Source organism: Odontomachus brunneus, unplaced genomic scaffold, assembly GCF_010583005.1.
Source record: "Odontomachus brunneus isolate Ranch 3 - 2012 unplaced genomic scaffold, Obru_v1 Obru_scaffold_042, whole genome shotgun sequence".
Classification (NCBI taxonomy): domain Eukaryota; kingdom Metazoa; phylum Arthropoda; class Insecta; order Hymenoptera; family Formicidae; genus Odontomachus; species Odontomachus brunneus.
Window position 1 is genome coordinate 1,432,296 of NW_022639492.1, and position 15,819 is coordinate 1,448,114.

The 15,819-nt window shown below is 33.4% G+C and overlaps 1 protein-coding gene across 12 annotated transcripts in view; it reads right to left on the bottom strand.

Annotated features, from left to right (window-relative positions):
- Nucleotides 1-15,819, bottom strand: part of LOC116844557 (voltage-dependent T-type calcium channel subunit alpha-1G-like) — a 173,387-nt gene that overhangs the window by 18,900 nt on the left and 138,668 nt on the right. For 9 of the 12 annotated variants that reach the window (XM_032816235.1, XM_032816225.1, XM_032816229.1 and 6 more), the window contains 6 exons: nt 9,872-10,028; nt 4,991-5,146; nt 4,060-4,197; nt 1,766-2,050; nt 561-709; nt 326-472 (listed from right to left, as the gene is read on the bottom strand). In XM_032816235.1, the coding sequence (XP_032672126.1) occupies nt 326-472; nt 561-709; nt 1,766-2,050; nt 4,060-4,197; nt 4,991-5,146; nt 9,872-10,028 (1,032 nt within the window). The remainder of the gene's footprint in view (nt 1-325; nt 473-560; nt 710-1,765; nt 2,051-4,059; nt 4,198-4,990; nt 5,147-9,871; nt 10,029-15,819) is intronic. The other 3 variants (XM_032816238.1, XM_032816228.1, XM_032816231.1) reach the window with 2 other exon arrangements.

Below are 15,819 nucleotides of genomic sequence, written 5' to 3' on the forward strand. Positions count from 1 at the left end.
GAGAGAGAGAGAGAGAGAGAGAGAGAGAGAGAGAGAGAGAGAGAGAGAGAGAGAAAGGGGGCAGAAAAATATCGGTATTAGAAGTAAGAAGGAGGAGAGAAAGCTTATTAAATGACATTTTTGATCATTTTTTTGTCAGATAGAAAAATAGATAGAAAAAGAAAAGTGATAGACAAATTTTAAGTAACTCAACATTTCTTCTATCGAGTGTTATCCTTCAAAAGTTATCCTACTATGTACACTATAATGGTGTCCGGTAACCGAGAATTTCATGAATTATTACTTCTTTTTTCTATCTGGGACAAGTGAGATTGTTTCGACTTACGTTGGATTGGATCCAACGAGAGTACTACGCCCGTTATTAAGTACGGTAGTATGACTGGTGTTCTCATCGTCACCTTGCGACCATCGTTTTCTCCTCAGAGATGGCCGTGACAAGCGCCACGAGTATCCTCTCTGTATTCTCGGTGGACTGATAAGAGGGAGAAAAGTATCAGGGACACGGGAACAGAGTATTTATCATCGATACGAAAGAGAGAACGTTCAAATATAGCAAATACCTGGAGCTCGAGTCCCTCGTCTGGGGATTAACAACGGCCGTGACGAGGCTTATCCGTCTCGGGAATTGGCTAGCTATTAAGTTATTCGCCGGTATTTTATGGGACACATCGGGTAGCTTCAACAACCCTGAGGGTATGCTGCACTGACTCTGTAAATACAGCGCGCTCGTGATTATTATATTTTTTGTGACACAACTGTTCTCTAATTCGACATTCGAACGATATTCGATAGAAAGCTTTCAGCCGCGAAATCGTCTGAGAGAGAAACTTCATCGAGACTTTTGCATTCTACGCAAGAGCAAATTTAATACGAAAGAATAAACTTCCATTGCGGGCATCAATGTGGATGCATCATTACGTATGCAATGCTTTACTCTCTTGTATTTTACGTTACGATATTTTAAATAGTAATTATTTAGAAAAGGGAACACCTGATTATACCTTTGTATATGTTGCTAAAGTTATGATCTTGAATTTTTGAAAATTTTTAGGCCGCGCGCTTATTTTCCATTAAAATTTATTAGTAAAAGAAGTTCAATAAAACGAACGACTTTCAACTGACTTTTATATAAAAATAATAAATATGAATGCGTACAGAAGACATGTCTTCTCCCTCAAAAACAAACCTAATTGGACTCAACTCAATATAATTTCTTAAAATTTGTTTTCAATAAATATTTTAATAAAGGATATATATATATATATGCTCTGAAAAAATTAATTTTTCGACCTACGTTTACTAAACATTTTTTACTCAGTATAATAAGTACTATTTATCCTGTAAATCTTGAAACTTTCTTTTGAATATCCTGTATAGTAAAAAAATTACGTACATTTGTCTCATCAAACTTTATTCGTTAATAACTGTTTAATGGACAATGACTACCGGCTGAATATTTCAAAAGTTATTCAAGATCATGACCTTGACATACACGTGAGTGAGATGTTGTCTTTTCTAAAAAAATTACTTTTTAAATTACATTTAAAATTTCAAAAACCACGCAGTAATATCTTTTGTGAGAAAGAACGAACGGCAACATTTCGAGGATTGCTGCCTTGTAAAACTCGGCGATTTAATGCCGTCGTAGACAATCTATGCATTGCAATCCATCAACCTCGAGTGTCTCTCGCGAATTGCGACAAACAATTTGCCTTGTGTGTCGCCACACCCGAGAGTAGTCGTCTATCGAAATGAAATGACATACACCAGATCGATCGATGGACTCAATTGAAAGAGCAGTTACGGGATAAACTGCCCGGTAATTGAGATCTCTGTAGCCGACATCCAACGTGGTGTTCGGGGAGTCTTGAGGGGTGGCCGCCGTGTGAGTGATTATCGGCGGCTGCCCCGACACGCCCATCATCTTGCTCTCCTTCTGGATGTTACATTTGGGCTCATCGATCGGTTGCTTCCACACCCTGTTCTGTTTCTCTCTGTTGTCTTTGTACTTTCTCAGCTCTTCCGCGCTTTGGCACGAATTCTTTCTGTCCTGCGAATGATGCAAGGTGACGAGATAACGCCGTGCGATCGCCGAGATCGATATGCCGATCAGCGGGATCCTTTAAGGGGACTGGAGGGTCAAATTGCCTGAAAATCGTGCTTGTTTCTTTCACAATTTTTTATGACAAGTGTTATTTTGACGTTTTATACAACCTATAAAGAGAAGAAACATAATTTTGATGATCAAATACTCAATATAAGTGTATGGTACATGCAGTTAAAATATATTTGGTTCTTCTTTTCAAGATCGTCATTTTGCAGTAATATCTTGACTCTCGATGGTTCAGTTAAGCTGAATTTTAGGTAGAAAATTTCCGTAAGTTTGTCGTTATCGTGTGAATCACTATAATAGAAATTGAGTGAAAGTTAACAAAATTGCAAATATAATATGGAATATTATTAAATTTTCAGTTCTTTTATAGTAAAAAAATTAATATTTCAAAATTAAACATTTTCACGAGTTTGAGTGGTTCACACGATAACGACAAGCTTACTGAAATTTTCTATTATCAGGCAATTTGACTCTCCAGTCCCCTTAATTATTACGACGCTAACATCTTGCGGCTCCGTACAAAAATAATTACGATACAATCATTTGCCATCGTTTATATTACATTTTTTACTAGTGATCACTACATAGTGGTTACTATGTTTTTGTAATGATAGCAAACTAAGTGATTGTAGCTTATACATCCACACTTTGATAAATTCGATAAATATGGATAATAATTTAGATTTTATACAAAAGATAAAAATCTTGAGATATATATTATGGAACCTACAATTTTAAATAATATACGAACTAAATTGACCGTTGCGATCCCCCTTTCCAGTTCTTGTGTGTGAAGTATTTCAGATTAACATTTAAAATCTTAAAGTTTCACAACTATAAATTATAATTTACAGTTTTATTAGTATAATTTATAAAACTAATATAATATAATATAGAAGAACATATATAAAAGGAAGACTTTTTAGAAAAAAATTTAAATTATATTTAGTATATAATTTTGGTAAAAATGCTGTATAGAAGGCAGGAGTATTTCAGATTAACATTAAAAATCTTAATTTCACAACTATAAAAATATATGATATAATTTATAAAACTAATATAATATAATATAATATAGAAGAACATATATGAAAGGAAGAGACATTTTTAGAAAAAATTATAAATTATATCTAGTATGTAATTTTTGTAAAAATGCCGGGACAGGAGGTTGCCTTTGATAATATATATTGACATCAAGATCATTGGAAGGTGGTTCTATTCGGCATTTTTACTGTAATTTTTTATAAATTTGCTGTTTTTATAATTAGTTCGAGATATTTCGAATGAAGCATCGCTTTGTTATATTTGTGTCGAAACTGTAAACAAAAAAATACAATAATCTCAAAGGCCAATTAAACTAATATAAAAAAGAATAACATAAAATTAATGTAAACACAAGAATACAATGAAAAGACAATAGTACAATCAAGTACAAAGGTTACAATCATTTAAATCTGAAATATATCAAAAACTAAAAAGGCTCCTCGCTGAGTAACTCAGAACGCGTATTATTTATAATCACTTTACATAAATTTAAGATTCATCTGTTAATATTATGTTAATATCAATAGTTAATAATTTTGATTCTTATTCTTTGTTATCAGCAGTAATCGCCATAAATTCTTATATATATATAAAGAGACGCGGCAGCGTCTCGCGTCAAGTGAATGCGCAAAGCGAGGCGTTAATTTTAATTACTTTACGCATATTAAATCTTTTCAAATATTTACAGAGTGTGTCTCACAGTACTCACGGCTGTGGTTTGTTCGCTGCGAAACATTTGAAAAGAGAAGTGGACGAAAAGAATATTCCACAATAGAAGTAAATTGATGTTTTGGGTCAATCCTTTGCGATTAATCTTCTTCACATGACAGCGACATAGAATAAACGATCGAGCATGGAATACTTTGACAGGGTTTATTTATTAGAAGTGATCGGACAAGTACCTGGGTGTACGTATCGCTGTCAGAGATTGAATGCGATCTTGACACCCTCGATGATCCGTCCTCGCTGCCCATCCCGGCCTCTTTCGCGGCGAGCCTTTTTTCCATTTCTCTCTGTTCTCGTTCTCTCCTTTCGTTTCTCTGTGAAATACATCGTCAATTATCACGTTATATCTGACACATGTGTGCCCGCATACAGATACGACGATTCACGCACGGTCGTGCGTTAAAATTTCAGAAAACCTATAAATATTGTGTGTGAGTGCAAAAAAGTTTTGATGGACTTCGTGATAGAAAAATGAATCAAGTAATTTTATTAAAAGCGACTTATTCTTTCTACCAAGTAATCCCTATTGTTTCCTATTATCTTCCACCAACGTTCTGGCAGCACTTGTAAGGTTTCTAAGACGATATCCGGCTTTTCATCTAAAGAATGGAGTAATTTTGTAGATTGTGAAAAGAAGCAAGTTTTCTGCTAAGGCTGTATTCTTGAAATATATTGCATACAATATTTCTATGAAAAGCTATAATATTTTTAAAATTTTTAATATCGTTATTTATAATATCGTTACGATTTTGATGAAACTCAGGAAGAAGTATCTACCTTTTAAAGGGACATTTTGCAATTTTGTTTCTACTGTTCCCTTGACGATAAGTACGTAAACAAAGCACATAACTAACATGATTTATAGTCCAACTAAATCCGTTCTTCTTTCTAATAGAAAATTCATCCTATGTCTACATCAGTGAAAATTCATTTGAATAATTTGATTGTCACTGCACTCTTCGAAAGGAATTTCACTTCAAGAAAAACTTAAAAGATATTCTGCTTTCTTTAACCTAACCTAATGTTTTTAACGTGGCATTTTTCTCACGTAGATAAGACAAAATGGAATGAAAAAGCATGTTAGTGGCGTTGCTGATTAGCGCCTACCTCTGACGAGAAACCTTCAACGAGAATGGCAACTAGAAGATTGAAGAGAACATAATTGCCGAAAGTCATCAACGCCACGAAGTAGAGTGCAGCCCAGTGCGAGGTTTTCTGCATACCGTTGAAGAGGACGACGTTCCAATCTTCCTGCGTGAGGATCTATATAAAAAGAAGAGAGGGAAAGACTCCCGCTACATATATAGTGACGCATATATCTACATTTATCTGACAAGACACATGATCGGCAAGACGTTTTCGTTTTCAAAGCGTGCCGAAAGTGTTCTTACGTACTGTAAGAAGCATGCGCAGATAAGTAAGAATCTCACACATGTCTGATCAAAATTTCAAGTTACTTTAGCATATATTTGCAAAATGTAACGAATGTTCTAGAATATTTCAAATCTTTGTCTAAATAAAACAATGCAATGCACGAATACAATGAACTCTCCATATTAAAATTAACGACAATAGTTCTCAGGTAATTAATAGTTTTCAGGTAACTATGATAAAACTATCAAATAATTCAGTTCATAATTATGATAACTATAAAATAAATTATTATTATATAACAAAAAACTTGATCAAGTATAAATATTAAATTTATATATTATCGTAAATTTAAATTGCGTTGATCAATTCAATTAACAGTTTCTATTATGTTATTCATAGTTATAAATAGTTGTAAATTATGTATATCTTTGAGAATATAATTAATTACAGATGCGCATATATTCGTAGACTATTATTTAGCTGTTCTTATTATTTAGCTATTATTTAGCATCAATATTCTAGAAATAACTGAAGATTAACAATGAATCAGAGATTCATAAAGCTATGATTACTTGTGATATGATAAAGGACTATGAATACTGACTAATGTAGAACTGTATTTTATATACTAGTATCTAAAAGTAACATAATTATTCCATATGTGCACGTAAATTGGGTTAAACTAGGAAATGAGTGGTACATAATTTTGTGAACAATCACGTAAAGTTTAGAGTTGTTAATTAAAAAAGATTAACAAATGATTACGAGCGATTCAGTGTACTGCACTGAAATGCTTGTATTCATACATAGACCTACTAATACCAAATCGCCGATGTATATCGATATATATTATGTGGATAAAGCGATTTTTTCTATTACCAAATGATATACTTAACAAATATAACATTTCATTGCAATTTTTAGGGTTTTCACTCATTTTAACGGCAAATAAATTTCACTATTAATAATTTTACAACCAAAAAACTACAAATAAAAACAATAAAGACATAAGATTAAGGGTTATAAATGATCCATTTTCGAGGTTTTCACTCATTTTTCCCACACGTTGACAGCAAATGAATGTCAACGTGATTTTACGGCTAGAAGCCATCAGAAACTATGCAAATTTTATATACCGGCTTGGGGGCAAAAATCGGCTACATTTTACTCTTTTATAGAATCGGCTTAGAGGCGCCGTTTCTACCAAACTTTATCTACTGTATCACATGCAATCATTCGCTAATCTCTTTTAAATGATAACTCAAATTTTTATGTATCTGTTCAGAAAACTGTATGCAACTTTTGTATTTAGATTCACCCAATTTTTATGCACATTTATGAGATAATTATGTCACCGTCATACATCTTATATACTGAAAATGCTTCTATATATATATATATATATTTATAATATAATAATAATTATATAAACATTCTGTGTATGTATTGATATAGTTATGTCCAAGTCGTGTGATTTGTACAGAGAAATACGAATAAGAAGTAAACAATTCGATACATGTAAATTACATTCGAGGATGGAAACAATTTTTGAAACGTGATGTCAGTCAAATTGCGTTTATTAAGATCGCTTGAACACATGCAGTCGTAGAAAATAGATGTACAAATATGAAGAAAGGAAAGAAACGGAAAGATCAGTATCGCATCCGTACTGCATCCATAGTCGCGGGTGATACGCAAGAAACGTTTTGCCAACCAGTGTCACGGTATTTTGTGAAAATACATGCGTCCAGAGTGTCCCATCGCGAATCACTCCTCATGAATCTTTTCGCGTCTATCCACGTATACGTCTATTTATTTTTATCGCGAGACTCTCTTCGATTTACCCTCAATTTAACTTCCAGACTGATGACGCGCGATATGTCTGTTTCTAAATTAAGAAACCACTAATGGGATATATTACAAAAAAGAGAAAGAATTAATTCAACATTTACCGAGCGTTTAAGTGTTAGTAAAATTGTCATTTGCATGCGCGAGTCACAGCTATGTTAGAGCGTTACGTCAGACTCACGATAATTAATCAATCTTCGCGCGTACAAAGACATTCAGCGGACGAGTTTTGTTAACGATCAACAACATATGGATATATGGACGCAGCGTTCTACGAAAGGAAGGTCTAATTAATAGTAAAAGAAAAAAGTTACTATTCTGAAGTTAAGATTCTTCCAGCAGTTCCGCTGTGATTTCTTTGGATATATTCGGTTCTGTAACAGTTCGCACTGGAACTGTGAGCTGTTCGTTTGCAATAAACTGAAGTAGCATTCTTTAAATAATTTATTACATTAATATACTATAATACGATTTATTACATTAATGCACTGTAATATGATTTAATACATTAAGAACACTGGAGGGTCAGACTGTCTGAAAATCGTGTTTGTTTTTTCACAATTTTTTATGACAAACTGAACGAATGTGCGAAAGTGTTATTTTGACAACATATAAAGAGAAGAAAAATATAATTTTGATGAACAAATACTCAATATAAGTGTATGGTACATTTAAAATATATTTCGCAGTTCAAATATATTTCGGTTGTCATTTTGCAGTAATATCTTGACTCTCGGTGGTTCAATTAATCTGAATTTTAGGTAGAAAATTTCCGTAAACTCGTTATTATCGGGTGAACCACTGATAAACTTGTGAAAATATTTAATTTTGAAATATTAATTTTTTTTACTATAAAAGAACTGAAAATTTTAATAATATTCCATTAAGATATTTCCAATTTTGTTATCTTTTACTCAATTTTTATTATGTTCACCCAATAACGACAAGCTTACGGAAATTTTCTACCTAAAATTCAGCTTAATTGAACCACCGGGAGTCAAGATATTACTGCAAAATAACGATCTTGAAAGGAAAACAAAATATATTTTAACTGCATGTATCATACACTTATATTAAATATTTGATCATCAAAATTATATTTTTCTTCTCTTTATATGTTGTATAAATACGCGTCAAAATAACACTTTCGCATATTCATTCAGTTTGTCATAAAAAATTGTGGAAAAACAAGCACGATTTTCAGGCAGTCTAACCCTCCAGTCCCTTTAATATACTGTAACTTACCCGATGAAAAATTTTTCATGCAAAATTTTGTATGAAATTTGTCCATACATAATTATGTATAATTATATATAATCATATAAAATTATATATAATTATACACAATTATGTATAACAATATATATAATTACATATAAATTTATGTAAAATATGTAATTTATGTAATTACATATTTTATATGTAATTTATGTAATTTATGTAATTATGTAAAATTATATATGAATTTATATATATAATTATACATAATTATATATAATTATATATATAAGTAGAATATATATAAGTAAGAATATATAAGTAAGAATATATAAGTAAGAATATATATAAGTAGAATGTATGAACATGAATGGACAAATTTGATATATAATAATATATAATAATATATAATTATATATAATTATATATAATTTTATATAATTTTATATAATTTTATATAATTTTATATAATTATATATGAAAAATTTTTCATTGGGTATCTATGTATTATAACATATATACAAGCAAAGCAAGCACGTAGGATGATGAGTCGAGTCGAATGACTCGAAGGCAGTGCCGTTCCTTGGCGAAAAGCGCACTTATCCCCTTGTGGCAAATTGATACAATTTACCCTTGATTTTAATCGACAGCATACTCCGTCCAGATATTCATATGTCGATGTCAATGATATATACAATTGTAATGCGACTGTGGACATGTTATGTCACTATTTTGTGCCGTTGCATCAACTTACGTGCTCATAAGTAAATAGTCGCCGATGATACGTAATAAATTCTTTACTTATCGCAACAATAAATTTAGAGTAATCCCCGATACGTCATCCGACCGCACTGAGGGTGTGGGTGTAAACGAAAACACATGATGGGATGCGAGAAGCTCATTGGAACGGCTGTCAGATATACACACACGCATACACATTAGTCGCTTTGTAGATGATATGTGAACGGGGAATCGAGTTCAATACGCTCGCGTGTACACGCGTGCGCGCGCGCGCGTGTATGTGTGTGTATGTGTGTGTGCGCGCGCGCGCGCGCGTGTGTGTAATGCGTGTGTGTGAATCCTCTCTGTCGCGGAGTTTTCCATCTGCGAACGAGCGATGAGTACAATACGAAAAACGTAAATACGTCGACATGTATATCAATACATATATACCGCTGCACGCATATAAATACAAAGCAACCATTAAAAGGCTTTGTCGTCTGTACGAATAACAAGGGACGACAAGAATGGACCAAGTGTAAGTGGACGGTAAAGAGCAAAGGGATCGGGAATCCGTTTGCTCGACACGGGGAAATGTGTGTGTATAAAACAGGAGGGGGGGAGTATATATATACAGAGAAAACATATATAACAAGGACTCACAGGTGGAAGAAAATGTCGTGTAATTGTACAAAAGTTTGTCCACGCAAAGGTGGGTGCGCATATTGTGTGTGAATGTGTGTGTGTGTGTGTGTGTGTGTGTGTGTTTGTGCACGAGTGTCTTCTTAACACGTAATAATAGCGTAAGAGAGGGAGGAACAGTGGTACCTGAAAGACAGTGACTAGTGCCCAGACGATGTCGTTGAAATGTTTGCGATCACAGCGACACATTGGGTGCCGTGAGACCACCTCGGTACAGGTGCAGGGCCGACTCCGGTCCGTCCACATGCAAAACTTACCCCCGAACAGGTACATCCCTAGGATGCTGCAATCGAGACAATCTGCTGGCCTAAAGTATCCCCGCGACAGAGATCAGGAATTGGGGAGATGTGTGGAGAGAGTTACTGATGGTCTCGATGGAATTGGGACTCGGTAAGACCGTTTAGCAGTGCCTCCATTCTCGTTGCAGTTCGATCTCCAAGTTTCGCGATTAATTTCGCTGGCTGGTGTAATCAGTCAGCCATCACCTTCAACGCAACGAATTGTCGACGATACTTTTCCGCAGTGTGTTCGCACGGAAATTACGTGAAAATAATGATTGTAACTTTGTTATAAACACTTATTAAAAGAATAAAGAAATGTTATAGTAAATGTGTGAATGTACAATTGATGTATATATATAAAGGCAGAACAATAGAATAATGATTAGGACTGCTCAATTTAGAAACAGTAATTATTCGTTTTTTGACGAAAATAGCTTCGGTGTATTTCTTGAAATTGGAAAATATCGTCAATTACAATTACGTACAATGAGTCTACGATTTATGCGCTTTTAGATATAAATCCTAGATAGCCAACTGTCTGTGATTGCTGTGTGTAATCGACAACAAACTGGAATTAATTTAAACAAACTAGGAACAAGGTGAGACAGCATTATGTATGTTGCATTTAACTCACGTGAATTCCTCACGGCAAATTCAAATAACGGCAAATTAATGGCAATACGTTGACGCAGAATTGTAATCCGTTAAAAAGTTTTCGTCATGATGCTGACAACGTTGTTGCAAAGATATTCTACTATCTGGTTTATAAAAAGCACTCCATCTTTCAATTAGGACGAAAAAAAATTAAAAAACAAAGCAATTTGAAATTTCAGCATAAAGTTAACGATAACTTTCGAAAATATCATAAATTTTCGGACCTATATTTCTACTATCTGGTTTATAAAAAGCACTCCATCTTTCAATTAGGACGAAAAAAAATTAAAAAACAAAGCAATTTGAAATTTCAGCATAAAGTTAACGATAACTTTCGAAAATATCATAAATTTTCGGACCTATATTTCTACTATCTGGTTTATAAAAAGCACTCCATCTTTCAATTAGGACGAAAAAAAATTAAAAAACAAAGCAATTTGAAATTTCAGCATAAAGTTAACGATAACTTTCGAAAATATCATAAATTTTCGGACCTATATTTATGTCACCTTTTTTTGTTAACGAGAGACATGAGAGTATAAAATTTATATTTTTTTAAATACTTCCGCGAAGAGAAATGTTCTATTTATAATCGTGTATTGATGCGCGAGCTTTTCGATTTTTCCATTCGTCAGACACACGCTATTAATATCCAGTTCGAGCACATTTTAAACCGTGTAACGTTAACACTTTTAAGTTCATTAACTGTAATATGATTATATAAAACGTTAATTAATACGCGGGGGATTAAATTAGCTGCGGGATTAAAGAATTTTTCTCACAAAGTACAGGTTTGAGCTAATTCGCAATAATGTAATTTGTAAAACGGTTTGTAAAACTTTCGGAACCTTTGTATTTAAATCCTGTTTCTCGAGTTTGCTCCTCTCACAGAGTAGCGTCGAGATCTGTTTCGATGAATTTAGCCTGGAGAAAACGGAGACACTGCGTATCGGTGGAAGATTAAGCGAAGTGTTGGACAAAACAACGAAAACGACTGTCACTCGAAGCTCGTACAGTCACATTCTGCAAGTTCGGCATGTCTGTATAATATATATATGTATATATATGTATATATATATGTATATATATATATATATGTATTTTGTATCTGTACAATACAGGCGAATGCGTGTAAAGTAGGTATACATTTATGGGTTGTGAGCGAATCATATCAATTGTGTGCGCTTGTTTACGGGCTTTACAACGGGACGGAGTAAGGAGCAGAAATTAAAATTCGATTATACTTGTCACGTGCGTTATTTCTTTCCTCTCTCGAATATCTTTGCCCTCGAGTGAATATTTTGATAAGAAAGTATTTCAATTGAGTGTATTTGCAACTTTTTATGAACTTTAAATTACCTGACATCGACGACGATACACCAAATCGAATATTCCACTTGCGTTCGCGCAATAACATCATTTCTCGACAAATGTTGAACGAGATATTAATTGTATACTAACTGACAAAATAACCTTAACACATAGTGTAATTAGGTTACTTTTATAACCGTGCAAATTCGTTTCTGCATACAGAAAAATTCATATTGTATTCAAGTCAAGTATCTGTTTCAAAGATTTTACAAGTTTATATATCATATAAGTTCATTACGAGCATTAAATTTATTCATAATACATTCTGAATCTTATAAGTTTAACATTTTAGTCAAAAATATATTAAATTAAACAAAAAATTTGGTTTGCTCAATAAAGTTGAATCAACTGTTTTTTAAATAATATTTTATAATATTCTTGTTAGAAAATAGATACTTTTTTAAGCACATGATGATAAGTTTTTCTAAAATTTGTAATAAATATATCTTATATATATCTTAAGATTATTATTAAGAAAATATTCTTTGTTAAAAGTAAATATCACTTAAAAGAAGGAAAGCGAACTGAATAACCGCTTTTCTTAGCAGTAGAATATTTTTCTGTACGTGACTATTAACGTAAAGTTATCACAATGACAGCTTATTGTTTTATTGTACTCGCAAAGTTTGGAAAAATTATTTTTTAAGTACATAAAATTCCTTGCTTCGAAAATCTGATGTAGGACAGACTATACAGTAATACACATTTCGTATTTGTGACGTAAATTGTTAAATTTAAAATTTTAGCATCTATCCTTCATCATTTCGCCAACTGGAAGCAGCTCAGAATATTCTTTTGCAACACCACTATAGAGACAGCATAATCTTCCGAGGATACAAATCGACTTTTGTTATAGACTGACTGCGTTCATTGTTCTGCTTTCAAATCTGTTTCCATTCTACATTATCATATTAGATCCATTTTTCATTTCTCATTACTAATCGATTCAGAAACAAATTAGTGTTTAATCGGCCAAGCAAGGAATTGGCTGTAGAGATTTGGTCCATTTTATTCTCTTCTATCAGATTACGTGACACGTAAATATTGAGCTTTAAATTGTAAGTTTTTTTAAATACCGAAATACAGTCGATTTGTCGACGTTTAATCTTTCAGCCACTTCATGTGTCGAAATTCGTAAATTGATATCTATTAAATTGCACACAATGTCGCTATCAATGCCAGAAGGCCAATCGGAGTATAGCTGATTTTCGAAGTTAAAATCATCTCATTTAAATTTTGAGAATTGTCTCTCGCAGATTAAAATCAAATTATTTCCAAACACATCGCAAATATTTCTTACGGTATTCGAAATGCTTGTTCTACTTCGAAACTCGTACATAATTACACGCAAATAGACTCTATCAACATTCATCTTCAGTTTTACTTGAAGACAACTAAACTGATTCAAATCAATTTCTGTTTATTAAGCTAAAAGTATGGCTTTTTCAACGGTATATAATACATTTGCATATTTAAAGTGCAGCCATAAAACTGGAGGCAGCCATGACATATATCCTTCAGAAACCCACACGGAGAAAAATAATTCGTTGGCCCAGCAAAATCTTTTCGTTATTATATGGACAGCAAAAAGATTTGCTAAGAGTACTAATCACTATTTGCTGGATATAATTTGCTAAATCTACAAATTATTTTACTATAAGAACCATGATGAATTTGTATAGGCAGTTGCAGTTTTGCTTTAATAACAAATAAATTTGCTAAGGATACATTACTTTGCATCAATAGCAAATTAACGTGATTCTTAGGACAAATACACTCAACAAATTTTTTCTATCCTGGCAACGAAACTACTTCTGCTCTGATAACGAATAATTTAACTAAATTTTTAATAATTTTAATAATTTTAAATATATTTAAATATATATTTAAATATAAATATTTAAATATAAATATAAATATAAAAATTATTTATATTATTATTATTATTATTTATTATTTTAAATATAAATATTTTATATTTAAATATATATTTTAATAATTTTTATTTTTAATTAAATTTTTAACTAAATTTTTTTGATATCGCTACGAATATGTAATAGCAATGACGATTTTGCTAAAAGAGCAAAATTATTTTTCTCCGTGTAGTGGAAAAAAATAACTCGTAGTAACAATAGTGTTACAGATAACGCGTTACTTTTCGATTCTATTTTTATAACTTGCTAATAATTTAGTATTATACTATGTGTTAAGGTTACTTTGATTACCAATTAACGTTAATTTTAGGACATGCGTGTATAAACAACAATAAAATTTCTGACACGACATGACGTGACTCGCAAAAATCATAAGAAACATTTATCCGCGAGAGAATTATTCGTCTGATGTCATATTTACGCCGCACGGCTGACTTTTATCACGAATTCCATCATTGAAGCCAGCGGCCGACGCCGAATGTGCGCGAAATAAGGCAGATCTGAAATCATCAGAACCCGCGTGCGTGAAAATAAAAGGCGTGAAAAAAGTTCCAGGAACACCCGCCGGTCGCGGAAAAAAAGGGAGAAGAGCGTGGGAAACGAGACACCTGCCGTTGCAGAATGTCAGGGCGAACGTTTGCAAGAGAGAGAGAGAAAGAGAGAGAGAGAGAGAGAGAGGACGGGATGTGAGCGAATAGGGCGATAAGGGAGGGAAGGAGAAAAGTGGAGGCGGTTGCAAAGCGTAAATATAATTCTCTAATTCGCAAGGTACGATATACGTATATATACGTATATATAGATATACGGCGAATCTCTCTTAGTACTTGCAAAAGAGCGCACGCACAAAATCTACCGAGGGACTGCTGGTGTTAATAACACGCTGATGTCGATTCATGTGCCTAGCGCGCGTTCTACCTTTGTCTGTACACCTCTAAGATCATAATAAAGGCCAGTGTGTCTCCCTTTACTGCGACTGAGAAGTATACTAGCTTTAAACCTCGGATTACCGCGACTATCCCGACGACTAGGACACTATCGAATCGTCAGCCTGTATGCGATCCAACTTGTGAGAAGTTGTTCTCTCGTAAGTATATGTGATGTATGTGATATTCTCAGTGAGAAAATTGTACACGACGATTTCCGTTTGCGGAAGCGAGTGTTTGAGCAAGGCGCGATTTAATGCACACACGGTAACGTAACGGTAAAGTGAAAAACTGAAAAACCAAAGTAAGATGTATAAATTATTAAGCTGTTCGCAATCTTCTCGGGACCGCGTATGTGTAAAATTGCGTGCCCCACGAGCCCTTCCTGCCCTCTACATTGTTGTAAGTTAAACGCGCTCTCTGTTCGTGTCGCTCGTGTGCGGTGGAAGTCCCCGAGTTCCTCCGTGTGTTTAATTCTTAAATAATTGTTGACGTGGCGAATCTTCTGTCGGGTCGAGTATCGATATTTCACGCGCGTTTTGTATAATTCACGTCTAATCTTCTTTTTTTTTTTTTTTTACTTTTTTGCGCTCGAGTTGTCATGGGCGTTTAAGAGAAAAGTGACAGAAAAGTTACGGAATAGAGAAGAAAGAAAATCGCAGAGGAAGAGAAAGAGAGAGAGAGAGAGAAAAAAAAAGAAAGAGAAAGATAGAAAAAGAGAAAGAGGAAGGTGGAGAGAAAGAAAGAAACAGGGAAGTATAAAGAAGTAAGTGTCGAGTGGTGAAGTATCGTGAAGTATACTGAAGTATAGTGAGAAGTATGTTGGAGTATATAATTAAGTACAGAAAAAGAGACAGAAATTGAGAGAGAGAGAGAGAGAGAGAGAGAGAGAGAGAGAGAGAGAGAGAGAG